The sequence below is a fragment of the Acartia tonsa genome, chromosome 3, assembly GCF_053477335.1.
Source record: "Acartia tonsa isolate MP-2025a chromosome 3, ASM5347733v1, whole genome shotgun sequence".
NCBI lineage: Eukaryota > Metazoa > Arthropoda > Copepoda > Calanoida > Acartiidae > Acartia > Acartia tonsa.
Window position 1 is genome coordinate 5,789,976 of NC_137262.1, and position 24,855 is coordinate 5,814,830.

The 24,855-nt window shown below is 33.3% G+C and overlaps 3 protein-coding genes across 3 annotated transcripts in view; 1 reads left to right on the forward strand and 2 right to left on the reverse strand.

Annotated features, from left to right (window-relative positions):
* Nop56 (Nop56 ribonucleoprotein) overlaps positions 1-24,855 on the forward strand; it is a 422,283-nt gene that overhangs the window by 214,785 nt on the left and 182,643 nt on the right. The gene's annotated exons all lie outside the window — the stretch shown is intronic.
* Positions 1,232-18,680, reverse strand: beta4GalT7 (beta-1,4-galactosyltransferase 7). The gene is made up of 12 exons (XM_080152419.1): positions 18,605-18,680; positions 17,685-17,754; positions 17,180-17,242; positions 16,662-16,772; positions 15,827-15,911; positions 15,158-15,259; positions 9,551-9,671; positions 8,509-8,573; positions 4,656-4,742; positions 4,080-4,157; positions 2,217-2,335; positions 1,232-1,376 (listed from the first exon to the last, which is right to left on the reverse strand). Exons 1-12 carry the CDS (start codon positions 18,623-18,625, stop codon positions 1,270-1,272), a joined length of 1,029 nt encoding a protein of 342 aa, XP_080008545.1. The 5' UTR covers positions 18,626-18,680; the 3' UTR covers positions 1,232-1,269.
* Positions 18,677-23,672, reverse strand: LOC145313145 (GPI alpha-1,4-mannosyltransferase I, stabilizing subunit-like). The gene is made up of 9 exons (XM_080152423.1): positions 23,507-23,672; positions 22,832-22,906; positions 22,359-22,436; positions 20,990-21,125; positions 20,852-20,902; positions 20,586-20,678; positions 20,248-20,294; positions 20,035-20,123; positions 18,677-19,333 (listed from the first exon to the last, which is right to left on the reverse strand). Exons 1-9 carry the CDS (start codon positions 23,580-23,582, stop codon positions 19,202-19,204), a joined length of 777 nt encoding a protein of 258 aa, XP_080008549.1. The 5' UTR covers positions 23,583-23,672; the 3' UTR covers positions 18,677-19,201.

Sequence of the window (24,855 nt, forward strand, 5' to 3'; positions counted from 1 at the left end):
TGTTGACCTAAAAAACCTATAGTTTGATATATAACAAGATATATATTAGAAAAAATGCACTTAACCCCTGCGGGCCACCAACCTAGCCCGCTGGGGCTAGCTTCAGATTAGTCTAATGCTTATTTTAGCTGTGAATTTGAGTTCCTTGACCTAAAAAACCTATAATTTGATGTATCACAACAAATATATTGGGAAAAATGAACTTAACCCCTGCGGGCCACCCACCTAGCCCCCTGGGGTCGGTCCCCGACTTGCTGAATCATCTTAAATAATGTCCATATGAATAGATACAGTGTATTTAAGTTAAAACCCTAAGAAAAAACAATTTAAGGCAAGTTTCCACATCAAATTAGACCAAAAAAAGTCTAAAAACCCCATTTCCGCAGGGTTTTTCTTACCTAACCTAACCTAAAAATAAAATTTTTTGGATTTTTTTGCCATTTAGATGTAATACCTATAGGACTAAGCTTATATACCAAGTTTGAAGGGTCTAGCTCAATATTTAGACCATTTTGCTCACGGTTTAAGAGCTTATGTCATTACGCCCCCCCCCCCCCCCCTTAGATGATCTTTAACAAAATTTCAAATAAAGAAAATATTTACAAAATTTGAGGATTTTTAAGACTTGTGTAGAGACAGGAAAATAATAAATAATAAACTGGCAAAATAAAACTTATACAATCAATAGGTATCAGATATCAATGTGATATGATACAAATATAAATAATTTAATCACAACCTTAATTAAATTTAAAAGTTTTAATGAAGAGGAAAAGATTCATTTAGTGAATTTTAAATTATCATACAACCAGGGTTAGCTATTCTAACAATCAATTCTACAAAAAAATCACGAAACCTCTTAAAGCAAGTTGAAAGTATATTTTGTTTTTTCATGTACATTGAAGAGGGGTGGGTAAGAAGGGGAGGAAAAGGGGAAGGGGGTTGTGGGGAAATTTTCCTTTAGAATTGTTTGTCAGAATTACATTCCCTTTTCCCTGCAATCAATAAAATTGAATACCAATGTATGTAAGGCAACCTATACTTAGGCAAGATAATGAAGTCCTTTGTGTTTTGACTTTAAGTTTCCATTGATGTAAAGACAATTTATTTTTAATTTGAAAATTTTCATAAAAATTTACCTACGTTTTTATGTACAATATGTTCGTTATTATTTCATTTTGGCATTTACAATACAATTTTGCGCCTGTTTCTGGAATAAATTTTCTTAAATTTCTTGTGTTTATTCAATGCTCTTAAAAATCCATTGGATTATAGGAAATTTTTCTGTGCATGTTTATTATTATTTCTTTTTACTATGGGTACAACTACATCTTCATCTCTAGTCTTGTCTAGAGGCTCTGTGTCTGCAGGGGCACCTGCAAATTAAAAAAAATATCATCTATAATACAAAGTAGAACGATGTCTGTTTGTTTGTCTGTTAGTAGCAAAGGATCTCGCTAACAGCTGAACCGATCGGGTTCTCCTTTACAGGGTAGCTTCTCATACGTCCCGGGAAGGTTTATAACTATTTTCTTCAGGGGGCAGAAAAAAAAATTCCCCCACCCCCAAAAAAAGATTTTTTTTATTTTTTTTTAAAATCTAAAATATGAAAAATTAGTTTGGTTAAACCTCCTGGGGCAAAGCCCCTAGAGGCTAGGGGCGAAGCCGCTAGTTTTAAATATAAAAAATAGACAATAATAGTTATTTCTCACATCGTATTATAAACAGCTTTCCGCGCGCGGATAAAGAATGTACAATTATATATTCGTAGAAAGTTAAATATAATACGATGCTAGACTTAGTTTTTTCGTATGGATAAGAACCGGTTCCTATCCACCGGATTCGAATGAATACGAGAAAAAGATTTTACTTTATGATAATTTTCAAATGTCAGTATGCAATTTTAAAATTCTTCTAAATTCTGAACATTATTAACAAACGTTCCTCTGGTAAAATCATGGTAATTCCTAAGACGACAAGACACAATATCTTTGGCGAAGCTGCCTTCAAATGTAAGTTAGTCCGTATTAAGCGTCCTGACATGTGTGTATATTATTATTAGCAATTTTAAGACAGATTTGCATCATTTTTATTTTAGACTTATAAATTTTCTTCAATATCAAATCACTTTCGCTTCCCATAATTTTTGATTTTTTGAGCTCCACTTTTATGGGTGTTGTATTCCTTGTTTCTATTGATTTTAAACTTAAATTTACCTGTACAATTACACCACGGAGTCATATTTGTATCACAGATCAACATAACATCAATAAAATGCACTTCAGCGCCGTTTATATTCAGGTTATGACTTCCAGCTACTGTATAATCCACAGTACTAAAAACATATGCATTAATATATACTTTAGAATTTATATAGTGTCTATTAGAGCATAAAAAAAACATTTTAGATAAATTATAAATTTCAGTATATCATATATGCAATTGTTTTCGCGCATTTGTGCTTGTGTGTATGGACTAAGCTTTTAAAATTGATAATTCATAGATACAGAGAGAGACTGTGTAGAAACTGAAGAATGCAAAGAAGTACCTGTCATTCCCGTTTTCTGTACCTACCTACAATCTCTCTCGGTCATATTTTCTAGTTACAAACCCTACCTAAGACCAGTATCTCTGTCTCTTCTCCTGGTCAAATACATCTGGTTATAACATATACCCTATATATATATATAGAGTAGCTGCACTACTAATAATACTACCTGAGACCAGTATCTCTGTCTCTTCTCCTGGTTAAATTACTCTGGTTATAACATATACCATATATATATTATACAGAGTAGCTGCACTACTAATAATACTACCTGAGACCAGTATCTCTGTCTCTTCTCCTGGTTAAATTACTCTGGTTATAACATATACCCTATATATATAGAGTAGCTGCACTACTAATAATACTACCTGAGACCAGTTTCTCTGTCTCTTTTCCTGGTCAAATTTCACTGGTTATAACATTTACCCTATATATATATATAGAGTAGCTGCACTACTAATAATACTACCTGAGACCAGTATCTCAGTCTCTCTCCTGGTTAAATTACTCTGGTTATAACATATACCCTATATACATATATATAGAGTAGCTGCACTACTAATAATACTACCTGAGACCAGTATCTCTGTCTCTTCTCCTGGTCAAATTTTACTGGTTATAACATATACCCTATATATATAGAGTAGCTGCACTACTAATAATACTACCTGAGACCAGTATCTCTGTCTCTTCTCCTGGTCAAATTTTACTGGTTATAACATATAGCCTATATATATAGAGTAGCTGCACTACTAATAATACTACCTGAGACCAGTGTCTCTGTCTCTTCTCCTGAGATGGGTTTTTAATAAATGCCGCGTTTTTTCGACAATTTTTTAGACATTGATTGATTAAACGAAGACGATGGAAGAGTATACAACATAAGAATTTAAAATTTTAAAATTATTATTTTAGCCATACAACTTAAATCCATTTTTGCTGCATATTTATCAATGCATCTTTTTAGATTTGTATTAGACATTATACAAATGGCCAAAATGATAATTTTAAAATTTTGAATACTTAAGTTGTATACTCTGCTAAAAACCTTATTCCATCTTGAAGATCAATGCCCCGTACGATTTTAACAGAGTATACAACTTGAGAATTCAAAATTTTTAATTATTATTTTAGCCATTTGTATAATGTCTAACACAGCTCTAAAAAGACGCATTAATAAATATGCAGCGAAAATGGATTTAAGTTGTATTAGACATTATACAAATGGCTAAAATAATAATTTTAAAATTTTGAATTCTTATGTTGTACACTCTTCCATAGTCTTCGTTCAATCAATCAATGTCTAAAAAATTGTCGAAAAAACGCGGCATTTATTAAAAACCCATCTCTGGTCAAATTTTACTGGTTATAACATTTACCCTATATATATAGAGTAGCTGCACTACTAATAATACTACCTGAGACCAGTATCTCTGTCTCTTCTCCTGGTCAAATATATCTGGTTATAACATATACCCTATATATATATATATAATTATAGAGTAGCTGCACTACTAATAAATAATACTACCTGAGACCAGTATCTCTGTCTCTTCTCCTGGTCAAATTTCTCTGGTTATAACATTTACTTTGATCTCTACTTCTCTTCCTACAAATAAAACAGGGATCTTCAGGGAAAAGCCAATGACAAATCTATATACATCCCTAATTATTATTAACAAAATTTACCCTTCTGTAGATTGAAATTAGTTGTTCAAACGTTTGAACACTCAACTTAATGAACCAACCAATCAAAATTCAATAAAAGTAACCAAAGCCAACGAATAACAAAACATTGGGTAATAGTGTAATTAACAGTCTTAATACAAATGTATAAACTTAGAGTAATTTTATCAATTATTAATATCCAACAAGCTAATCTCAAGTCAGTTTTCATTAGGGTTAGTTTGACAGTGTTTACTTTTACTGTGCATGCCCTTTAATTTATTCTTGGGTTGATATACGTGCTTCACTTTCAAAATAATAGGTATTTAATGTCAAAATTACATTTTTAGCTGAAAATTCAGTTTCGTGATCTATTTTTGGAAAGATATTGTGACCATTATTTAAGTGTATAAGGTAAATATTGCAGATGAAAATATCTTACCTAAGAATGTGAATATCTTTAAATGTGTTAGATTTTCCGCTTCCAATTCTGCCTGGACGTTCTACCCGCACATTTGCTTGCCTTAACCTTAAAATTAAAACTGTCTCATGAATTCTAAGGTATATCTATTGCTAGTTACCCCCTAATATATTTTTTTAGGGGCGAGCTCTATTGGAACGGTGTTGGTACCCTTCCCAAATTAGTTAAGAACCTTACCCGGACCTATGTGAAGCTTCGTCGTAAAAGAGAACCATATCAAGATTCTTCGGTAAACACACAGACAGACAGCTGTTACTTTTATATAAGGGTGAATTTCAATTCTGAGATAAACGGCTTCATGTATATAACCAACTTTATCTATAATACAAAGTAGAACGATGTCTGTCTGTCTGTTTGTAGCGAAGGATCTCGCTAACAGCTGAACCGATCGGGTTCTCCTTTACAGGGTAGCTTTTCATAGGTCCCGGGAAGGTTTATAACTATTTTCCCCCAAAAATTTTTTTTTTCTTTTTAAAACTAAAATTAAAATAGTGGGGTCGACTACCCCCCCCCCCCAAAAAAAAAAATTCTCCCCCCCAAAAAATTTTTTTTTTAATTTTTTCTTTTAAATATAAAATACGAAAATTTGTTTGATTAAACCTCTTGGGGCGAAGCCGCTAGTATATACTATACTCCTTACTTTTAGTTTTCATCCATTTGTGTAGAATAAAGGGGGGGGTTTTTAATGCAACCATCTCGTAATCAATGTATAAATGGCACTTAGAATTCGAATTTCGATCTCAAATTTTGCATGAGTAATCCTTGGTAGGTCTATTTTCCCTAAATCGAACAAAAAGTTAGAAAAGTAACGGCTGGCAGCTGGCGGCTCAGCCGTTTAGCCGTTTTTTGCCTATTTTCAGGGCAAATTCATCATTAATTACGTAGGAATCAACTTTTAAAAACAGATTTTTGGTTTAATTCATGTTAAATGATAGCAATAACCATTTTTTAAATTTCTAGTACCAGCTGCTAAACGGCTAGAACCGGCTGAAAACGGCTGGGAGCTGCCAAGAGTATGAAGAGTTGATAGGGCATGTGACATGTCTAGGGGTAGGTTTTTATGGTTGCTGAGCTCAAAAATGCTACCAAAAATAGTGGCAGCCCATCCATATGGCAGCTGGGTAACAGCTGCAGCTCAGCTGGTAGCGGCCAAGAGTAGAATGAGTAGATAGGGCTTGTAACATGTCTTAATGGTAGGTTTTTATGGGTGCTGAGCTCAAAAATACTACCAAAAATAGTGGCAGCTCAATCATATGGCGGCTGGGTAACGGCCGCTGCTGAGCTGGGAGCTGCCAAGAGTTGAATGTGTAGATAGGGCTTGTGACGTGTCTAGGGGTAGGTTTTTAGGGGTGCTAAGCTCAAAAATACTACTAAAAATAGTGGCCGCCCATCCATATGGCAGCTGGGTAAAAGCTGCAGCTCACCTTGGAGCGGCCAAGAGTAGAATGAGTACATAGGGCTTGTGACGTGTCTAGGGGTAGGTTTTTAGGGGTGCTAAACTCAAAAATGCTACTAAAAGTAGTGGCAGCCTATCCATATGGCAGCTGGGTAACAGTTGCAGCTCAGCTGGGAGCGGACAAGATTAGAATGAGTAGATAGGGCTTGTGGCGTGTCAAGGGGTAGGTTTTTATGGGTGCTGAGCTCAATACTACTACCAAAAATAGTGGCCGCCCATCCATATGGCAGCTGGGTAACGGCCGCGGCTCACCTTGGAGCGGCCATTCCTCCTAAAAAACGGCTGAGAAAAGCTAACAATAGCCAAAAGTACATAGCATGTGACGTGTCTAGGGGTAGGTTTTTATAGGTGTTGAGCTCTAAAATACTACCAATAAAAGTTCGGGCCTGTCTATATGGCAGCTGGGTAACAGCTACAGCTGAGCAGCAGCCCTTACCATGCTGCCATTTGGATGGGCTTTTCTATTTTTGGGAGTATTAATGAGCTTGGCACCTATAAAAACTTACACCTCTTTGACACATCACAAGCTATGTCTTTACTTGTTTACTTTTATTTGTTGGTAACTGTTCTCAGCCAATTTCAGCCGTTTTACAACTAAATCAATACATTGATAAGGTGTTGTTATTAATAATATAAAATGACAATAGTGTATTTATACTGAAATATTCAATATTTGGTTATCCTTCAATAGTCCCATAGTCAATGAGTCTTAAATAACGGCTTACTGCTAAGCTTAGCTGTTACCCAGCTGCAATATGGATGGGCGGCCACTTTTTTTAGTAGTATTTTTGAGCTCAGCACCCATGAAAACCTACCCCTAAACACGTCACAAGCCCTATGAACTCATTCTACTCTTGGCCGCTCCCAGCTGAGCTGTAGCTTTTACCCAGCTGCCATGTGAATGGGCCGCCACTATTTTTGATAGCATTTTTGAGCTCAGCACCCATAAAAACCTACCCCTAGACATGTCACAAGCCCTATCTACCCATTCTACTCTTGGCCGCTACCAGCTGAGCTGCAGCTGTTACCCAGCTGCCATATTGATAGGCGGCCACTATTTTTGGTAGTATTTTTGAGCTCAGCACCCAATAAAACCTATCCCTAGACACCTCACAGGCGCTATGTACTCATTCTACTCTTGGCCGCTCCCAGCTGAGCTGTAGCTTTTACCCAGCTGCCATGTGGATGGGTCGCCACTATTTTTAATAGTATTTATGAGCTCAGCACCCCTAAAAACCTACCCCTAGACACGTCAAAAGCCCTATCTACTCATTCTACTCTTGGCTGCTCCCAGCTGAGCAGCGGCCGTTACCCAGCTGCCATATGGATGAGCTGCCACTATTTTTGATAGCATTTTTGAGCTCAGCACCCATAGAAACCTACCCCTAGACATGTCACAAGCCCTATCTACCCATTCTACTCTTGGCCGCTACCAGTTGATCTGCAGCTGTTACCCAGCTGCCATATTGATGGGCTGCCACTATTTTTGGTAGCATTTTTGAGCTCAGCAACCATAAAAACCTACCCCTGGACATGTCACAAGCCCTATCTACACATTCAACTCTTGGCAGCTCCCAGCTCAGCAGCGGCCGTTACCCAGCTGCCATATGATTGAGCTGCCACTATTTTTGGTAGTATTTTTGAGCTCAGCAACCATAAAAACCTACACCTAGACATGTCACATGCCCTATCAACTATTCATACTCTTGGCAGCTCCCAGCCGTTTTCAGCCGGTTCTAGCCGTTTAGCAGCTGGTACAAGAAATTTTAAAAATGGTTATTGCTATCATTTAACATGAAATAAACCAAAAATATGTTTTAAAAAGTTGATTCCTACGTAATTAATGATGAATTTGCCCTGAAATTAGGCAAAAAACGGCTAAACGGCTGAGCCGCCAGCTGCCAGCCGTTACTTTTCCAACTTTTTGATCGATTTAGGGAAAATAGACCTACCAAGGATTACTCATGCAAAATTTGAGGTCGAAATTCGAATTCTAAGTGCCATTTATACATTGATTACGAGATGGTTGCATTAAAAACCCCCCCCTTACGAAATCTGCCATAATCAGTCCATGGTTAAGCATGCTTCAGTTCATATCTGGTTATAATTCATCTATTAGATAGTAGAATGTGGTGACTTAACTTTCTAAAAAAGAAACTTCGATGTCTGTCTGCCCGTCTGAACCTTAAGATTTAAGTATATGCCTACTGATCCTGTGGTACCACACCAGTCATATTCCCTGAAGAGTAGAGCCCAATCGGTTCATCGGACACCAAGGTCTTAAGCTTCAGACAGACAGACATTGTTCTACTTTGTGTAATGGATTACAATTATCTATTCCAAAGTGTCAATACGTACCTAACAAAGAATTCATCATCCTCTAATCCCCACCCCCAATATTTATTGCTCATTCCATCCACGTGCTGAAATAGAAAAAATTTGTCCATATGAAGCACAGCAATAGTTTCCATAACAAGGATGACAACATCCATAATAGCGAAGCTCTGAAATGGAAGGACAAACGAACATTAACACTTGTAGATTGTCAGAACTGAATTAGCAGGATATAAATCCATCAGTAAAAACAATATTGTAATTTGTAAGTAAATTTGTTGCAAAACTGCATAAATAGATGGTACTGTTTAAGGACATACTTACATTTTTGGGACTTGTTTATAGAGATGCTTCGCTTATAACATTGTACGTTGTTGTAATAGGAATCAGTTTTCAAAAAATCAGAAGAATCGGATAATTTTAACATACAAAAATTTGTTGTCAAAAAGTTAATAATCGACATGTTTAAAATGGACGTACGGACATTCTGGTCTTGATTATAGAGTTGCTACTTTTTCTTAATTGTAGCTAACTACTACAGGAATCATCATACAAAGTTTGGAATTGATAGGACAATTTTAACCTGTTTAAATTAACGAAAAGAGCTAACTCTCTGTGACGGACGGACGGACGGACCTACCCTAATTATAAACAAGCTTCGCTTTTAAAAAGAAAATAAACCATAATACGATATAGTTTAAAATACGTACTCCTATAGAGTCTTGACACTTCGCGTACACAGAAATCATGTGTGACTTACTGACTACTATCTATGACGAATTGTAGGAGTATACATACCCAAGGATCTAAAGGGATAAGACCATAGATGATAAATTGATGTACATCCCCAATGAAAATACACAAAATTATCCCTTCTATAGATTACAATTAGTTGAAACCTTTTGTCACTCAACTTTAGTAACCAACCCATCAAAATTCAACAAAATTCCCCAACGATATTTTGCCAACGAATTAGAAAACATTATCATAAAACTTTAGGGACTAGAGTAATAAATAGTCTAATGTTTCCTCCCTCCCTTACAATAATATCTTAAAATAAAATCACCTTGTATATTTTTCTGGGCATGAGTAGCACACCACCAAGAAAAGTTTCATAATCATATTTAGGATGTAAACCAGGGGCTGCAGGGTGATACACACTGTCTTCTGTATACTTATACTCTAACCTAGATAATTATATTTAGGATGTAAACCAGGGGCTTCAGGGATGATACACACTGTCTTCTGTATACTTATACTCTAACCTAGATAATTATATTTAGGATGTAAACCAGGGGCTGCAGGGTGATACACACTGTCTTCTGTATACTTATACTCTAACCTAGATAATTATATTTAGGATGTAAACCAGGGGCTGCAAGGTGATAGACACTGTCTTCTGTATACTTATACTCTAACCTAGATAATCATATTTAGGATGTAAACCAGGGGCTGCAAGGTGATACACACTGTCTTCTGTATACTTATACTCTAACCTAGATAATTATATTTAGGATGTAAACCAGGGGCTGCAGGGTGATACACACTGTCTTCTGTATACTTATACTCTAACCTAGATAATCATATTTAGGATATAAACCAGGGGCTGCAGGGTGATACACACTGTGTTCTGTATACTTATACTCTAACCTAGATAATTATATTTAAGATGTAAACCATGGGCTACAGGGTGATACACACTGTCTTCTGTATACTTATACTCTAACCTAGATAAGGGGGGGGGGGAAGTTTTGCCACTTTCGCGTAATCCGTGATTATTAGGCTATATATTGATGTGAGACTATAGGTTATTTGGGATAAAAGTTTACTTTTGGGTAGTACTTCACGTATATTTAATCATTTTTTGGATAGGTCTCCAGGTTCAGGTGCTGCAGGCTGGAAGGTGGTTTCTGGACAGGTAAAAAAAATTTAAAATTTTTGTTTGAAGAGTTAGAGATCAAATTATTAAACAAAATATGCATCTTTATGGATATTATTGACATATAAGAAGAAAAAATTGAAATCGGCCTCCAGGTTCAAGTGCTGCAGGCCTCCAGGTCCACTCTGGACAGGTAAAAAAACAAGTTTTTTATTTGAAGAGTTAGAGGTCAACTTATAAAACAGGATATGCATATTTTTTTATATTATTGACATATTAAAGAAAAAATTAAAATCGGCCTAAAGGTTCAAGTGCTGCAGGCCTCCAGGTCCACTCTGGACAGGTAAAAAAAACAAGTTTTTTTATTTGAAGAGTTAGAGGTCTACTTATTAAACAGAATATGCATTTTTATGGATATTATTGAAATATCAGAAGAAAAAATTAAAATCGGCCTCCAGGTTCAAGTGCTGCAGGCCTCCAGGTCCACTCTGGACAGGTAAAAAAACAAGTTTTTTATTTGAAGAGTTAGAGGTCAACTTATAAAACAGAATATGCATCTTTTTTTATATTATTGACATATTTGAAGAAAAAATTAAAATCGGCCTCCAGGTTCAGGTGCTGCTAGCCTCCAGGTCCACTCTGGACAGGTAAAAAAATATTTTTTTTTATTTGAAGAGTTAGAGGTCAACTTATAAAACAGAATATGCATCTTTTTTTGTATTATTGACATTTTTGAAGAAAAAATTTAAATCAGCCCTCAGGTTCAGGTGCTGCAGGCCTCCAGGTCCACTCTGGACAGGTAAAAAATCAAATTTTTTATTTGAAGAGTTAGAGGACAACTTACAAAACAGAATATGCATCTTTTTTGATGTTTTTGACATATTTGAAGAAAAAATTAAAATCGGTCTCCAGGTTCAGGTGCTGCAGACCTTTAGGTCCACTCTGGACATGTAAAAAAACAAGTTTTTTTATTTGAAGAGTTAGAGGTCAACTTATTAAACAGAATATGCATATTTTTTGATATTATTGACATATTTAAAGAAAAAATTAAAATCGGCCTCCAGGTTTAGGTGCTGCAGGCCTCCAGGTCCACTCTGGACAGGTAAAAAAAAAGTTTTTTATTTGAAGAGTTAGAGGTCAACTTATAAAACAGAATATGCATCTTTTTTGATATTATTGACATATAAGAAGAAAAAATTAAAATCGACCTCCAGGTTCAGGTGCTGCAGGCCTCCAGGTCCACTCTGGACAGGTAAAAAATCAAATTTTTTTTTGAAGAGTTAGAGGTCAACTTATAAAACAGAATATGCATATTTTTTTATATTATGGACATATTTGAAGAAAAAATTAAAATCGGCCTCCTGGTTCAGGTGCTGCAGGCCTCCAGGTCAACTCAGGACGGGTAAAAAAATAAAAAAAATTATTTGAAGAGTTAGAGGTCAACTTATAAAACAGAATATGCTTTTTTTGTTATTATTGACATATTTGAAGAAAAAATTAAAATTTGCCTCCAGGTTCACGTGCTGCAGGCCTCCAGGTGCACTCTGGGCAGGTAAAACAATCAAATTTTTTATTTGAAGAGTTAGAGGTCAGTTTTTAAAACAACATTAGCATCTTTTTAGATAAAATTGGCGTCCAGGTTTAGGTGCTGCAGGCTTCCAGGTGAACTTTAGAGACTATTTTCAGGTATATTTCCTATTTATTTGATTTCCCCCCTACTTTTTTTTCTATTCTATATGGTAGTTATCATATTCATTGAAACTTTTTGATGGATCCCAGTGACCGCTGTTGGCCATTGGCCAGGTAAATATCCAGGTAATTTTTGAATTTAGAGGAAAGGTATGTATTTAAAAAATGGTTAAAATAAGATAATATAGTAAAATTAATCATTTAAGGCTTCAAAATGTGTGTCCAGACAGGCTCCAGGTCCTTTAATTTCACTATATTATTATATTTTAAGTTTTAAACTTATTCTATTTCGAAATCTTTCTTCTAAATTCCAAAATAACCATTTGAGATATTCACCTGGCCGGCAACAACCAGCGTTCACCAGGATCCAGGCAAAAGTGTCACTGTCCATATAAAAAAGTAAAAATGTATGATACCTACCTACCATGTTTTAAAACAGGAAAAAAAGCAAAAATACCTGAAAATGAAAGCCTGCAGCACCTAAACTTGAAGGCCGATTTTAATTTTATCTTCAAGTATATTTAATATATCCAAAACAATGCATATTTTGTTTTATAAGTTAAACTGTAACTTTCCAGATAAAAAGACTTAATTTATACCTGTCCAGAGTTGACCTGGAGGCCTGCAGGATCTGAGTCCGATTTTAATTTTTTCTTCAAATATGTCAATAATATAAAAAAAGATGCATATTCTGTTTTATAAGTTGACCTCTAACTCTTAAAATAATTTTTTTTTTATTTTTTACCTTTCCAGAGTGGACCTAGAGGCCTACAGCGCCTGAACCTTTAGGCCGATTTTAATTTTTTCTTCAAACATGTCAATAACATCAAAAAAGATGCATATTCTGTTTTTTAAGTTGTCCTCTAACTCTTTAAATAAAAAATTTTATTTTTTACATGTCCAGAGTGGACCTAAACGTCTGCAGCACCTGAACCTGGAGACCGATTTTAATTTTTTCTTCAAATATGTCAAAAACATCAAAAAGATGCATATTCTGTTTTGTAAGTTGTCCTCTAACTCTTCAAATAAAAAATTTGATTTTTTACCTGTCCAGAGTGGACCTGGAGGCCTGCAGCACCTGAACCTGAGGGCTGATTTAAATTTTTTCTTCAAAAATGTCAATAATACAAAAAAAGATGCATATTCTGTTTTGTAAGTTGACCTCTAACTCTTCAAATAAAAAAAAATATTTTTTTACCTGTCCAGAGTGGACCTGGAGGCTAGCAGCACCTGAACCTAGAGGCCGATTTTAATGTTTTCTTCAAATATGTCAATAATATCAAAAAATATGCATATTCTGTTTTATAAGTTGACCTTTAACTCTATAAATGAATTTTTTTTTATTTTTTACCTTTCCAGAGTGGACCTGGATGCCTGCAGCACCTGAACCTGGAGGCCGATTTTAATTTTTTCTTCAAATATGTCAATAATATTAAAAAATATGCATATTCTGTTTTGTAAGTTGACCTCTAACTCTTCAAATAAAAAACTTGTTTTTTTACCTGTCCAGAGTGGACCTGGAGGCCTGCAGCACTTGAACCTGGAGGCCGATTTTAATTTTTTCTTCAAAAATGTCAATAATATAAAAAAAAGATGCATATTCTGTTTTATAAGTTGACCTCTAACTCTTTAAATAAAAAATTTGATTTTTACCTGTCAAGAGTTGACCTGGAGGCCGATTTCAATTTTTTCTTCTTACATGTCAATAATATCCATAAAGATGCATATTTTGTTTAATAATTTGATCTCTAACTCTTCAAACAAAAATTTTAAATTTTTTTTACCTGTCCAGAAACCACTTTCCAGCCTGCAGCACCTGAACCTGGAGACCTATCCAAAAAATGATTAAATATACGTGAAGTACTACCCAAAAGTAAACTTTTATCCCAAATAACCTATAGTCTCACATCAATACCTAGCCTAATAATCACGGATTACGCGAAAGTGGCAAAACTCCCCCCCCCCCCCTTATATTTAGGATGCAAACCAGGGGCTGCAGGGTGATACACACTGTCTTCTGTATACTTATACTCTAACCTAGATAATCATATTTAGTATTTTTTTAGTAAAAATACTAGGTTTATGTTTAATGTTTGCTTTATCGACTAAAAAGTTAGGTTTCACTATGGTCTTATATGAAAAAATCTTTGAAATGTAAATCAATTTTTAAAGCAATATCATCAAATGCTTTGTTGAGTTCAAAGGACAAAATAAACACTGCAGAAAAGCATGAAATGTTGTAAATTGGAAAAGTACATTAATTAAACTGTTTACAAGTTACCAACCCTTTTTCTAAATATACATTTTTAATCACAATAATATACTTTTGTGTCAAAGCTTTTAAACAACAGTTTGAACTCATCAAAACATTTGATGATATTGCACCAAACAATGCTTAACATTTGAAAGTTTTTTTTCATATAAAACCATGGTGAAACCCAGGAATAAGGTATAACCAACAAGCGAAATAAATCTAAAATTATATTTGGGGGGCAAATGTAGAGGTCGTCAATTTTACGATGTGTTGCCCCCCAACGACAGCTGATAAACACGTATAGGTTTCGTGATTTTTACCCGAATATATTTCGTTAATGGTAGAGGCTGGGTGAAACCTAACTTTTTAGTCGATAAAGCAAATATTAAACATACACCTAGTATATTTACTAAAAAAATACTATGGGTCAATGCTGAAAAATGCTTAGAATCACTTGCTCTTGTTCGTGGATAGTCCTATTTATAATGGTAAATAAATATTGATTTATTTAAAGATAAGATGGGTGATAAAATGATTGAAACGTATACAATGGTACATTATATTGTTTGGATACTGAAAACGAAATGGAAAGGAATGGCAACGCACCCGCCCCTAATGATCGGCCAACCGTGAAATATGAAAAAATAAATGAAAAATATGAAAATTTATCGTTGAAAAGTATTAAAAAATCGATGTAAGGTCATATCAATAGAAGTTTTAGGTATTGTGCGTCATCCAAATTTTACCATTTTTGGCCCAAGGGAACAGGTGATCTAAAAGCAATGCATAAATGATGTAGAGATGGGAAAAAATTGTATGATATCGGATAGATTAATAGAATAATACGTTACCTAGGATTTATTGGAAGTAAATCAACATCATGCATTGCAATATAGTCACAGGATTTGGAACTCTCTTTGAATCCAACATTTAACAGGTAAGCTCGATTAAACCTGCATTTTTATTTTTTAATATAAAACAGAAATATCAAAATAAAAGAAAACAGAAATATCAAAATAAAAGAGAAAAAAATATGTTTTAAAGAAACTAGGAAGGGGGAAGTTGTATTAAAGGATTAATATTTTGAGGATAGAGGATAAGTATCCAGTTTGATTCTCTCACTCTTGTGTTGTAAAGGTACAATATTGAGGACGGTTGTCTAAAATGGGACAGTTGACATAGTAAATGATTTAGGTTAGGATTGAAAATTAATAAGTAAGCTTAAGTCAAGGGCGTCCAAGCTTTTTTTATTTGGGGGGGGGGGGGTAAAATTGATATTCCAAAATTTTGGGGGTGCCGTAGGCACCCCCAAATTCATTTGAAGTATGATGCCTTGCCTATCTATTGCTATATAAAAAAGGCAACTTAATAACCGTCTAGAAATGATAACCTATTATCAAAATTATTTAAAAATACCTACAAATTAACTTTAAATTCGAAGTCATTGAGGTATTATTTTAACCAAATCACAGAATCCTACTATGGTCTTATTTTACACTTTAAATAAATATTATACGTACCTATAGTTATCTTTCTGATGAATAATCCACAACTCATGAGCAATGTTTTGTTTACCAAGGAAGCTATTCATGTGAGGAGCGAATACTAAAAATAAACCAAGAAAGTCAAACTGTGCACAACTTGCTCAACAATAACATGCCACCAAAACAGCTTCAATAAGTATACTAAGTATTAGGTATCTTTTTTAGACAAAAATCATAAAAGATGAGAAAGTGATATACTATTCTTCTGGAACAATGCTTAGCATCTCACTCTCGGTATTTACTTATTAAACAAGGATGACAGCATCCACAAAAACGAAGCACTGAAACGGTAGGACAAACGGACATTAACACTTGTGTTGTGTCAGAACTGAATAATCAGAATATAAATGTAAAAGAGTCAAGCAAAATTGTAAGTAAATTTGTTGAAAAACTTGAAAAACAGGATAATGTTTATGGACATGACATACTTAAATTTTAAGAACTTGATTATAGAGTTGCTTCGCTTATAATATTGTACTTTGTTGTCCCGTGAATCAGTATACCTACCAATCGGATAATTAAATCACATAAAAATTTGATGTTAAAAAAGTAAAAAAATTAACATGTTTAAAATGGATGTACGGACATTCTGGTAATGATTATAGAGTTGCTACGCTTTCTAAATCGTACCCAACTACTACAGGAAGGAATCACCACGAAAAGTTTGAAATCGATAGGACAATTCTAAAAATGCCTAAATTAACGAAAAAAGTACATTATTGATGAGTATGATTTAGCTTTCACTCAAATCAATGTACAATGTACATACCTATAGTTTAATAACCTATATTTTACATGCGAGGATCTTTACCTAAAAGTTCTTCAAATCTGTCCCTAAAAGGCACCAGGATACACAACTTGTGTTCATAATCTACTATTTCTCTTCCATTTTCTTTCACTTTATTTTGATTATGTACAACTTCTAGAGATTTCATCATTTTTATTTAGAGCAGAGCACTTCAAATTATTATTGTACGCATTTCCTAAGTGAATCATTAGAGATAGACAAGTTTTAAACTACATTATCTCTATCTGGAAGTCACTATAAAAGTAACAGGATGTCTATTCGTCTGTCTGTCTGTGTGAACGTGTATTAAAGGTTCTTGCTAACCACTGAATCAATATGGTTCTCTTTTGATTCTCATAGGTCCTGGGAAGGTTTATAACTAATTGAATAATGTACCACCACCAACCCTAGGGAATATTGCCCCTAGAAAATAACCCCGTAAAAAATTACCTTTTACTTTTTCATTAGGCAAACTAAAATTAAAACTTTACTGGGTAGTATTGCATTTTTAGCTAGGTAGGTATTATACAAAATGTAAATCCCTGACTGTTTTGGAAGATTTTTAATACTCTGGTTGGGAGATTCTTTGCACGGCTCTTGAGAACCTAAAATAAAAGTTACTACTTTGTATGTTACAGGTAAAAATATTTCAGTACCTAGCAAAATTTGGATTAAGTCGTTCTGAAATGATGGACTTATAGTCTTCAAAGAAAAAATCATACAAAAAATTACATTGATGTACAGAATACAAATTGAAAAATTTACTAATAAATAAGCTTTCATACTTAAACTAGCGACTATGCAGTTGTACTTAATGTATTCTAAAGACTCTTTATTGAAAGGTGTAAGAAGGTAGAAAATTACCTAAAACCATCCTAAAGCTTAAATAAAAAAAATTAATAGCCTAAAATTATCCCTTACCCAACGTGAAGCTTTCCGTAAAAGGACAAGTCAATCAGCTCAGTACAGTAGTTATCAAAATCTTAAGCTACAGACAAAAAACTTACCTACTTCTTTATATAATAGGATATATATTATATATCTCACCTGACGTGCATTGCTTACAATAAAATAGAAGGCACAAAAGTAAGGCCAGTACACTTATTTTGAACCAATTCTGAAAATAATAGGTAACATTATAACAACTTATGACATTACTAGCGGCTTCGCCCCTAGCCTCTAGGGGCTTTGTCCCAAGAGGTAATTTAAAAAAAAAATATTTGAGCTGCCCTAGTATCAATTTAAAAATTTTCGGGGAAATAAAAAATTAGAGCTGCCCCAAAAAATTGTAGAAAAATAGGTACCTACCTATGCAAGAAAAAAAGAAAAAAATTGGGGGAGGGGGATTTTTTATTTTCGGGTGGGTTGGGGGTGTTCCACCCCCCAAGAAAATAGCCTAAAACCACCACAGGACCAGTAGGTTTATTCCCTGAAGAGTAGAATCCGATCGGTTCAGTGGTTACCGAGATCTTAAGGGACAGACGGACATCGTTCTACTTTGTATTATAGGTAAAACAATTTCGTCAGATTTATTGATAAGGGGAGTGGGGGAGTTCTAACACTTTTGCGTAAACAGGGAGTATAGTCTTTGTCTTAGGAGTCAGAGAATTGGTTATTTTAGCAATAAAGTTTCCTTTAGGGGTGTAGTTTCCCTATGTTTAAAATAATTTTGGATTTGGCCTCAAGGTTCAGGTGCTGCAGGCCTCCAGGTGGTTTCTGGATCTTATAAAACAAAATATGCATCTTCAAAGAGTAATGTAAAAAAAATTCAAATGTATATTTTTAACTATCCTCTCACTCCCAAGACAAAGCCTATGCTCCCTGTTTACGCAAACGTATCAGAACTCCCCCCCCCCCCTTGATATCAAGCATTTTATAAAAAGGATTAATAATTCATACCTAGATAATATTACATTTTTATCTAACGAATTTTCTGAAAAACCTTTTCTACAAAATAAAATTATCACCTGACGTAATCTTAACTTCATCTTTACTGTCTATCATGGCCTATCTTATAAATATAACAATAACATTATTGCTCTGGAATAATAATTTCATAATTTCACCTAATAATAATAATAATAATCACAGCACTAAACAGACAAAGTTTTTAAATAAATAGTTATTTACAAAATTTTAGCTACACAACTGAAAAAAAAAATATTCAAAGTATGGCTTCGAAACCGATTATCATCCGCTGTATTATAATCTGCTCCGAGCTATACTGAAAAATCATCGCATTATAGACAATTTTATACCAATAATAAATGAAAATCATAAAATTAATGCTGTTCTTTTGACAGGGGCCTTTTATTTTTCTATCCGCGAAAAGCTGTCTATAATACAATGCGATAAATAACAATTGAATTATAAAATTCTTTTAAAATGACTAGGTAGGTAGTTACATTTTATCCTATCATCTAAGAAATATATGTAGTTATTTATCAAAAAAGAATAACAAAAGAAAAGTTATTGCTGTTATTGGAACAATGTATAATTTTTATAATTAATTTTATTCTATTGCATTATTTACAATTTCTATTTACTAGGTAAGTTCTATCATATTAATCGGTGTGACTGTGAGTTTCATTTCTATACATTGTGATGAGTAGATAGATAGTTCCACCACAAGTAATTAGGGTTGTCACTGCCACTACTAGGGAGGTGTGATCACTGTTTCCTACGGGAACACTCACCTTAAACATAGATAGATAGAAAAATAGTAAGATAGATAGATATAGTTAGATCTAGATGGATAGTGAGATTGAAATCTAAAGATTTTACATGTAATCAAGGGGGCGTAAGTTCTGACACTTTTGCGTAAACAGGGTGCATCGGCTTTGTCTTAGGAGTGAGAGGATAGGTTATTTGGGGAAAAAGTTTACTTTTGGGATGTATTTTTCTTAAATCAAAAAAAATTTGGATTTGGCCTACAGGTTCAGGTGCTGCAGGCCTCCAGGTTGTCTCTGGACAGGTAAAAAAGAAAAAAAAATATTTTTTTGAATAGTTAGAGTTCAACTTTTAAAATAAAGTATGCATCTTTTTTAATGTTGTTTGCATATTTGAACTCTAACTATTCAAAAAAGGAATTTTTTTCATTTTAACCTGTCCAGAGACAACCTGGAGGCCTGCAGCACCTGAACCTGAAGGCCAAATCCAAATTTTTTTTAATTTAAGAAAATACATCCCAAAAGTATACTTTTTCCCCAAATAACCTGTCCTCTCACTCCTAAGACAGAGCACCCTGTTTTCGTAAAAGTGTCAGAACTTACCCCCCCCCCCCCCCTTCTTATAAAAACAAGAATACCTACATAGTGTAATACTTTAACTAAACACTAACACAACTTTTAGAGATTTTGGATTGTTTTAATTAAAGAAGATCTAAACCATTACTTACCTCTAAACCAGCAACGTTTACTTTATAAGGAAGGTTAATATATTGGCACTTGGATTCGAAATTACTACAGTATCCGGTCACTATTCGACCTACAATTTAATATGATCAGTTTTATGTAGTTGAGTTTGTTAAAGGAAAAATGTTTAACTTGTTTTAATACTTGTAATGGTAATAAATCTTTGTTTTTTTTCAAATATTTAAAAATATTCTTACTTGAGCAGTTGTCTGTGAGATCTTCCCCCTGGCAATTTAACAAAATCCTAAACATAAAAACACAACATTTGTAATATTAATTTAAATTACCTTAACATTCAACATTTATGTAATTACATTCAAAGATCTAAAGGGATAGGACGATGCCCGTTGTACATTTTCAATGATACACAAAATTAACTCTTCTGTAGATTACAATTAGATGTTGAAACGCTTAGGCACTCAACTTAATGAACCCACTAAGTGAATGAAAGTCCCCAAAGTTGTTAAGCTAATGATTAAGAAAACTTTAGCACACAACTTTGGAATACATTTTGTGTTAAAAATAATAAGTTTACCTTGGATTTTGAATTTTTACGATTGCCGTTGGATTATCCTTGTTTGTTGATGGTGCAGGTCGATGATACCTCATTTTAATCGGCAACATAATCCTAAAAATTAAAAAATCTAAAAGACTAGGTAATATCAATAGTTTTTTTTAGGTTCAAATGGAATATGTTTTTAAAATATATAATGCTTTTGAGGCAGTATTACATAACTAGCTTAAATTTTTAATACTATGTTTGATCATAGATATTATATACATAAATCTGTTATAACTTACTTTGTAACTCTAAGATTTTCTTGCACATCAAGATTTCTATGAATAAGTACCCTGAAAAAAAGGATTCACGTATAAATTATAAGTAGGTCTTTTTTTAATATTTCATATTTCAATCTATAAAGAATGGCTTATCATTACCTAAATGCTTCACTTTCAAACTCAGCCTTCTCGGTGCTGATAGTAGCCGGGACATGAGTTCGAAGCCCAGACTTTTCTTCTAGGTCTCTAAGCTCATCTGGATCCACATAGGCCCCGCGTGGAATGGTCTCTTCAACTTAAATAGTTTAATTATATTTTTTGGGAATAAGAAATAGTTAAAGGAAAGATAAAAATATATTAATCAAAGGCCTATATTCCATCGGATTTTTATCATTTTCATATGCCTAGCATTCTTTCATCCCTAATAAGAACTTAAGTCAATATATGAAAATTGCTTGAGATGGCAGCAGTGTTTCGGAGCCGGGAGCAGCAACATTTTTGGTGAAGCCGGAGCCGTATGTTTCGTTAAAAACGGCTCCGGCTCCAGATTAGCTAAAAATGATTTTTTAAAGTAATATTATAATTTGGCAACGGTCTATTTCCATATAATAAACTGAAAAACTATTGTTATCTTACAAATAGACACACATCCTTCTACTTTTATATAGCTTTAATCAAATAAAAGCAAAATATTTTATATTATTTATTTTATTTTATCAAATTCAATAATGAACAAAAAATGATATATTAATTTTAAGGTAGGAGCCGGAGCCGGAGCATGAGCCGGAGCCGCATCAAAATTATACGGCTCCGACACCCTGGATGGCCGGTATCCCACAATATTGTCTCTAATTAACTAATAAACCCTTGCATAATGGGTGGTGAAATTCTGATAAACATTTAATAAGGCCAGTTTTGGTAGGTACCTAGTAATTTTAAGAAAGTGCATCAATATGTTTGTAAAATAATATGTCTCAAAATCTCTATCGTCAAATTTAAATTAGAACGGCACAACTAAGTTTTTATATTTTATTTACAATAATAACAAGGATGACAACATCCATAAAAGCGAAGCACTGAAACGGTAGGACAAACGGACATTAACATTTGTATAGTGTCCGAACTGAATAATCAGAATATAAAAGTATAAGAGTCGAAGCAAAATTGTAAGTAAATTAGTTGAAAAACTGCTTGATACAGGATAATGTTTATGGACATACTTACATTTTTAGGACCTGACTATAGAGTTGCTTCGCTTATAATATTGTACTTTGTTGTCCCAGGAATCAATATACCAAAAAATCAACATGTTTAAAATTGTCTTATGGACATTCTGGTAATGATTATAGAGTTGCTACGCTTTCTAAATCGTACCTAACTACTACAGGAATCATCATGCAAAGTTTGAAATCGATAGAACAATTCTAACATGCCTAAATTAACGAATAAAAGCTATCTATCTCGGACGGACGTACGGACGGACCGACCCTAATTATAGAAAAGCTTCGCTTTTAATAAAATACAATACCTATAACGTGACATCGTTCAGGAAGAATTGTTGAAGTCAACATAAGCTCAAATTCTGACAGGATATGTTTGTGGAATCCTAAAAAAATTACCTTTATCATTTTCAAAATTAATGTAAGTTACCTAATAAGGTAAAAGTCTTTGGATTAACTTGCTTTTAGTGACATTTTTGAGGCACTTGTCATTATCAAAAAATAAACAGAACTTTAAAGCACTACAGCTAAAAATTACTTTATGCACTTTCCGTACTTTTCCGTGGACTTATGGTTGACCAATTTTAAATTATTTTTTAGGTAATTTGTTCCTGAATTATATTATTATTATTATATTATTATCTTTTTTCATAATTCTATTAGTTTACAATTACAAGTGTAGAATTTTTGAAGATTTTGACTCCTGCAGAGATGTTAGCACACATTGTAGACAGAGTTGCATTGAAAGAAAAATTCATTAGAATCTATTTACTGAACCAACCTGCTCCAAAAATTCTTCTTAAAACTGAGACATGAATTCCATCTAATATTGGACAATTTTCATCTGTTGGAACGCCTAAAGATAAAAAAAATAATTTCATTTGGTATACAAAATATTTCAATATAAAAAATATCCTATTATATGAAATAAATATGTTTTATATTTGTCCAGCATTATAATATCACTAGGTAACCTAACCATATAACTGATAATAGGTCTTATTTAACCATGGAATCTTAGAATTCGGATGGAATCAGGCTAACTTAATTATTTTAAAGTCTTCTTCCTTTTTCGAATACATATTAGGCCGAAGCATGCAAGCGCGCAAGTAAGATTAAACAGCTACAGATCAAGTGATTTATTTAATAATGTTTCATTAGCTATGATTTCTCAAAAACTTTTTTTTCGATTAATGCTTGTTAACCCCTCAATCTATTGATGGCTTAATTTTAGAGAAGCCACACATGAATACATACCTAGGTATACCGGGATGGGGTTATATATTTATTTATTTTATATTTTAATTTAAGTCTTACTATTTTAATGGTTATTTCAGCCGGCCTCCCTATCTAAATTTCAATAACAGAGCCCTAGGATTCTAAGGGCGGAGCTTCTAGTTATATCATATAGCAATTTCCATAATTTTTTATGAATCAAAAAAATTATTTTACGTACCTACACTCTTCCCTTGTCCATATGTTAGGCTTAAAATTGAAAATAAATAAATAACCAAAAGTCCAAGCCGCTCCATTTTGATAGCTTTTTACATCTAAAACACAATAAAATATAATTCAATATATCAATTTATATTAGATTCTAATAGTTTTCTTTTTAAAAGTACAAAATAATTTAATTATTTACACCGCCTCCTTTTTTCTGTAATGTTTACAATATCAGCTGATTTTTGTTGTTATTACAATATTTTGCAGACATAGTAAATGTCGTCGTAGTTACAATATTTTTTGGAATAAGGATTTTAGTAAAGTATTAAAATTAGTTTAACTCAAGAATCATAAGGGAAAATACAATAGACTATAAATTGATTTACATCCCAATTGATAATAAACAGAATTATCCCTTCTTTAAAATAAAATCATTGGTTTGTTGCAATTTGGAAAATATCAAAATTCAAAAAAAGTAATAAAAGTTTTTGAGCCAATATGAATAAGATAACGTGGTTATAAAAGTTTGGAAACTAGTGATCAATATTACCTTCCTCCCCAGTAAAACCAACAAATCAAATAAAATTTTACTAGTGAAGCTATTCTATAATTAATGCATGTAAAATTAGAATTCATAAATCTGATTGTCTGAAAAATCTGAATAGAGTCGTATATTATATTGTAAATCTTGTTCTAAATTTTGCTTTATATTTTAAATTTTTAAAAGCGAAGCTTTTCTATAATTAGGGTCGGTCCGTCCGTACGTCTGAGACAGATAGCTTTTTTCGTTAATTTAGGCATGCTAGAATTGTCTTATCGATTTCAAATTTTGCATGGTGATTCCTGGAATAGTTAGGTACTATTCAGAAAATGTAGCAACTCTATAATCATAACCAGAATGTCCGTACTTCCATTTTAAACATATTGATTTTTCTACTTTTTTAACAACAAATTTTTATCTAATTATCCGAATGATCTGATTATTGGTATATTGATTCCTGGGACAGCAAAGAATCATGTTATAAGCGAAGCAACTCTATAATCAAGTCATAAAAATGTAAGTATGTCCATAAACATTATCCTGTATCAAGCAGTTCTTCAACAAATTTACTTACAGTTTTGCTTTGACTCTTATACATTTATTTCTGATTATTCAGTTCTGACACTATACAAGTGTAAATGTCCGATTGTCCTACCGTTTCAGTGCTTCGCTATTATGGATGTTGTCATCCTTGTTTAATTGTATTTAGAGGAATGTTTTGTTGTATTAAAGAGTATGAACCAAAGATTGTATTGCTTTGGTTGTAAGTTTAAGATTTTTATATATATAAACCCCTAAACTCATGTTCAGATAGGATAAGC

What these genes read in the sequence shown, in the direction of transcription:
- LOC145313145 (XM_080152423.1), bottom strand. Translation starts at nt 23,582, where the DNA reads ATGGAGCGGCTTGGACTTTTGGTTATTTATTTATTTTCAATTTTAAGC. An exon ending in TGAACGATGTCACGTTATAG is followed by an intron (nt 21,126 to 22,358) that starts GTATTGTATTTT and finishes AAACTATTTAAG; the next exon opens with TTGAAGAGACCATTCCACGC. An exon ending in TCTCACAGACAACTGCTCAA is followed by an intron (nt 20,124 to 20,247) that starts GTAAGAATATTT and finishes ATTAAATTGTAG; the next exon opens with GTCGAATAGTGACCGGATAC.
- beta4GalT7 (XM_080152419.1), bottom strand. Translation starts at nt 18,625, where the DNA reads ATGAAGTTAAGATTACGTCAG. An exon ending in CAGATTTGAAGAACTTTTAG is followed by an intron (nt 15,912 to 16,661) that starts GTAAAGATCCTC and finishes GTTTATTTTTAG; the next exon opens with TATTCGCTCCTCACATGAAT. An exon ending in GACAGAGATACTGGTCTCAG is followed by an intron (nt 2,336 to 4,079) that starts GTAGTATTATTT and finishes ATATGTTTTTAG; the next exon opens with TACTGTGGATTATACAGTAG.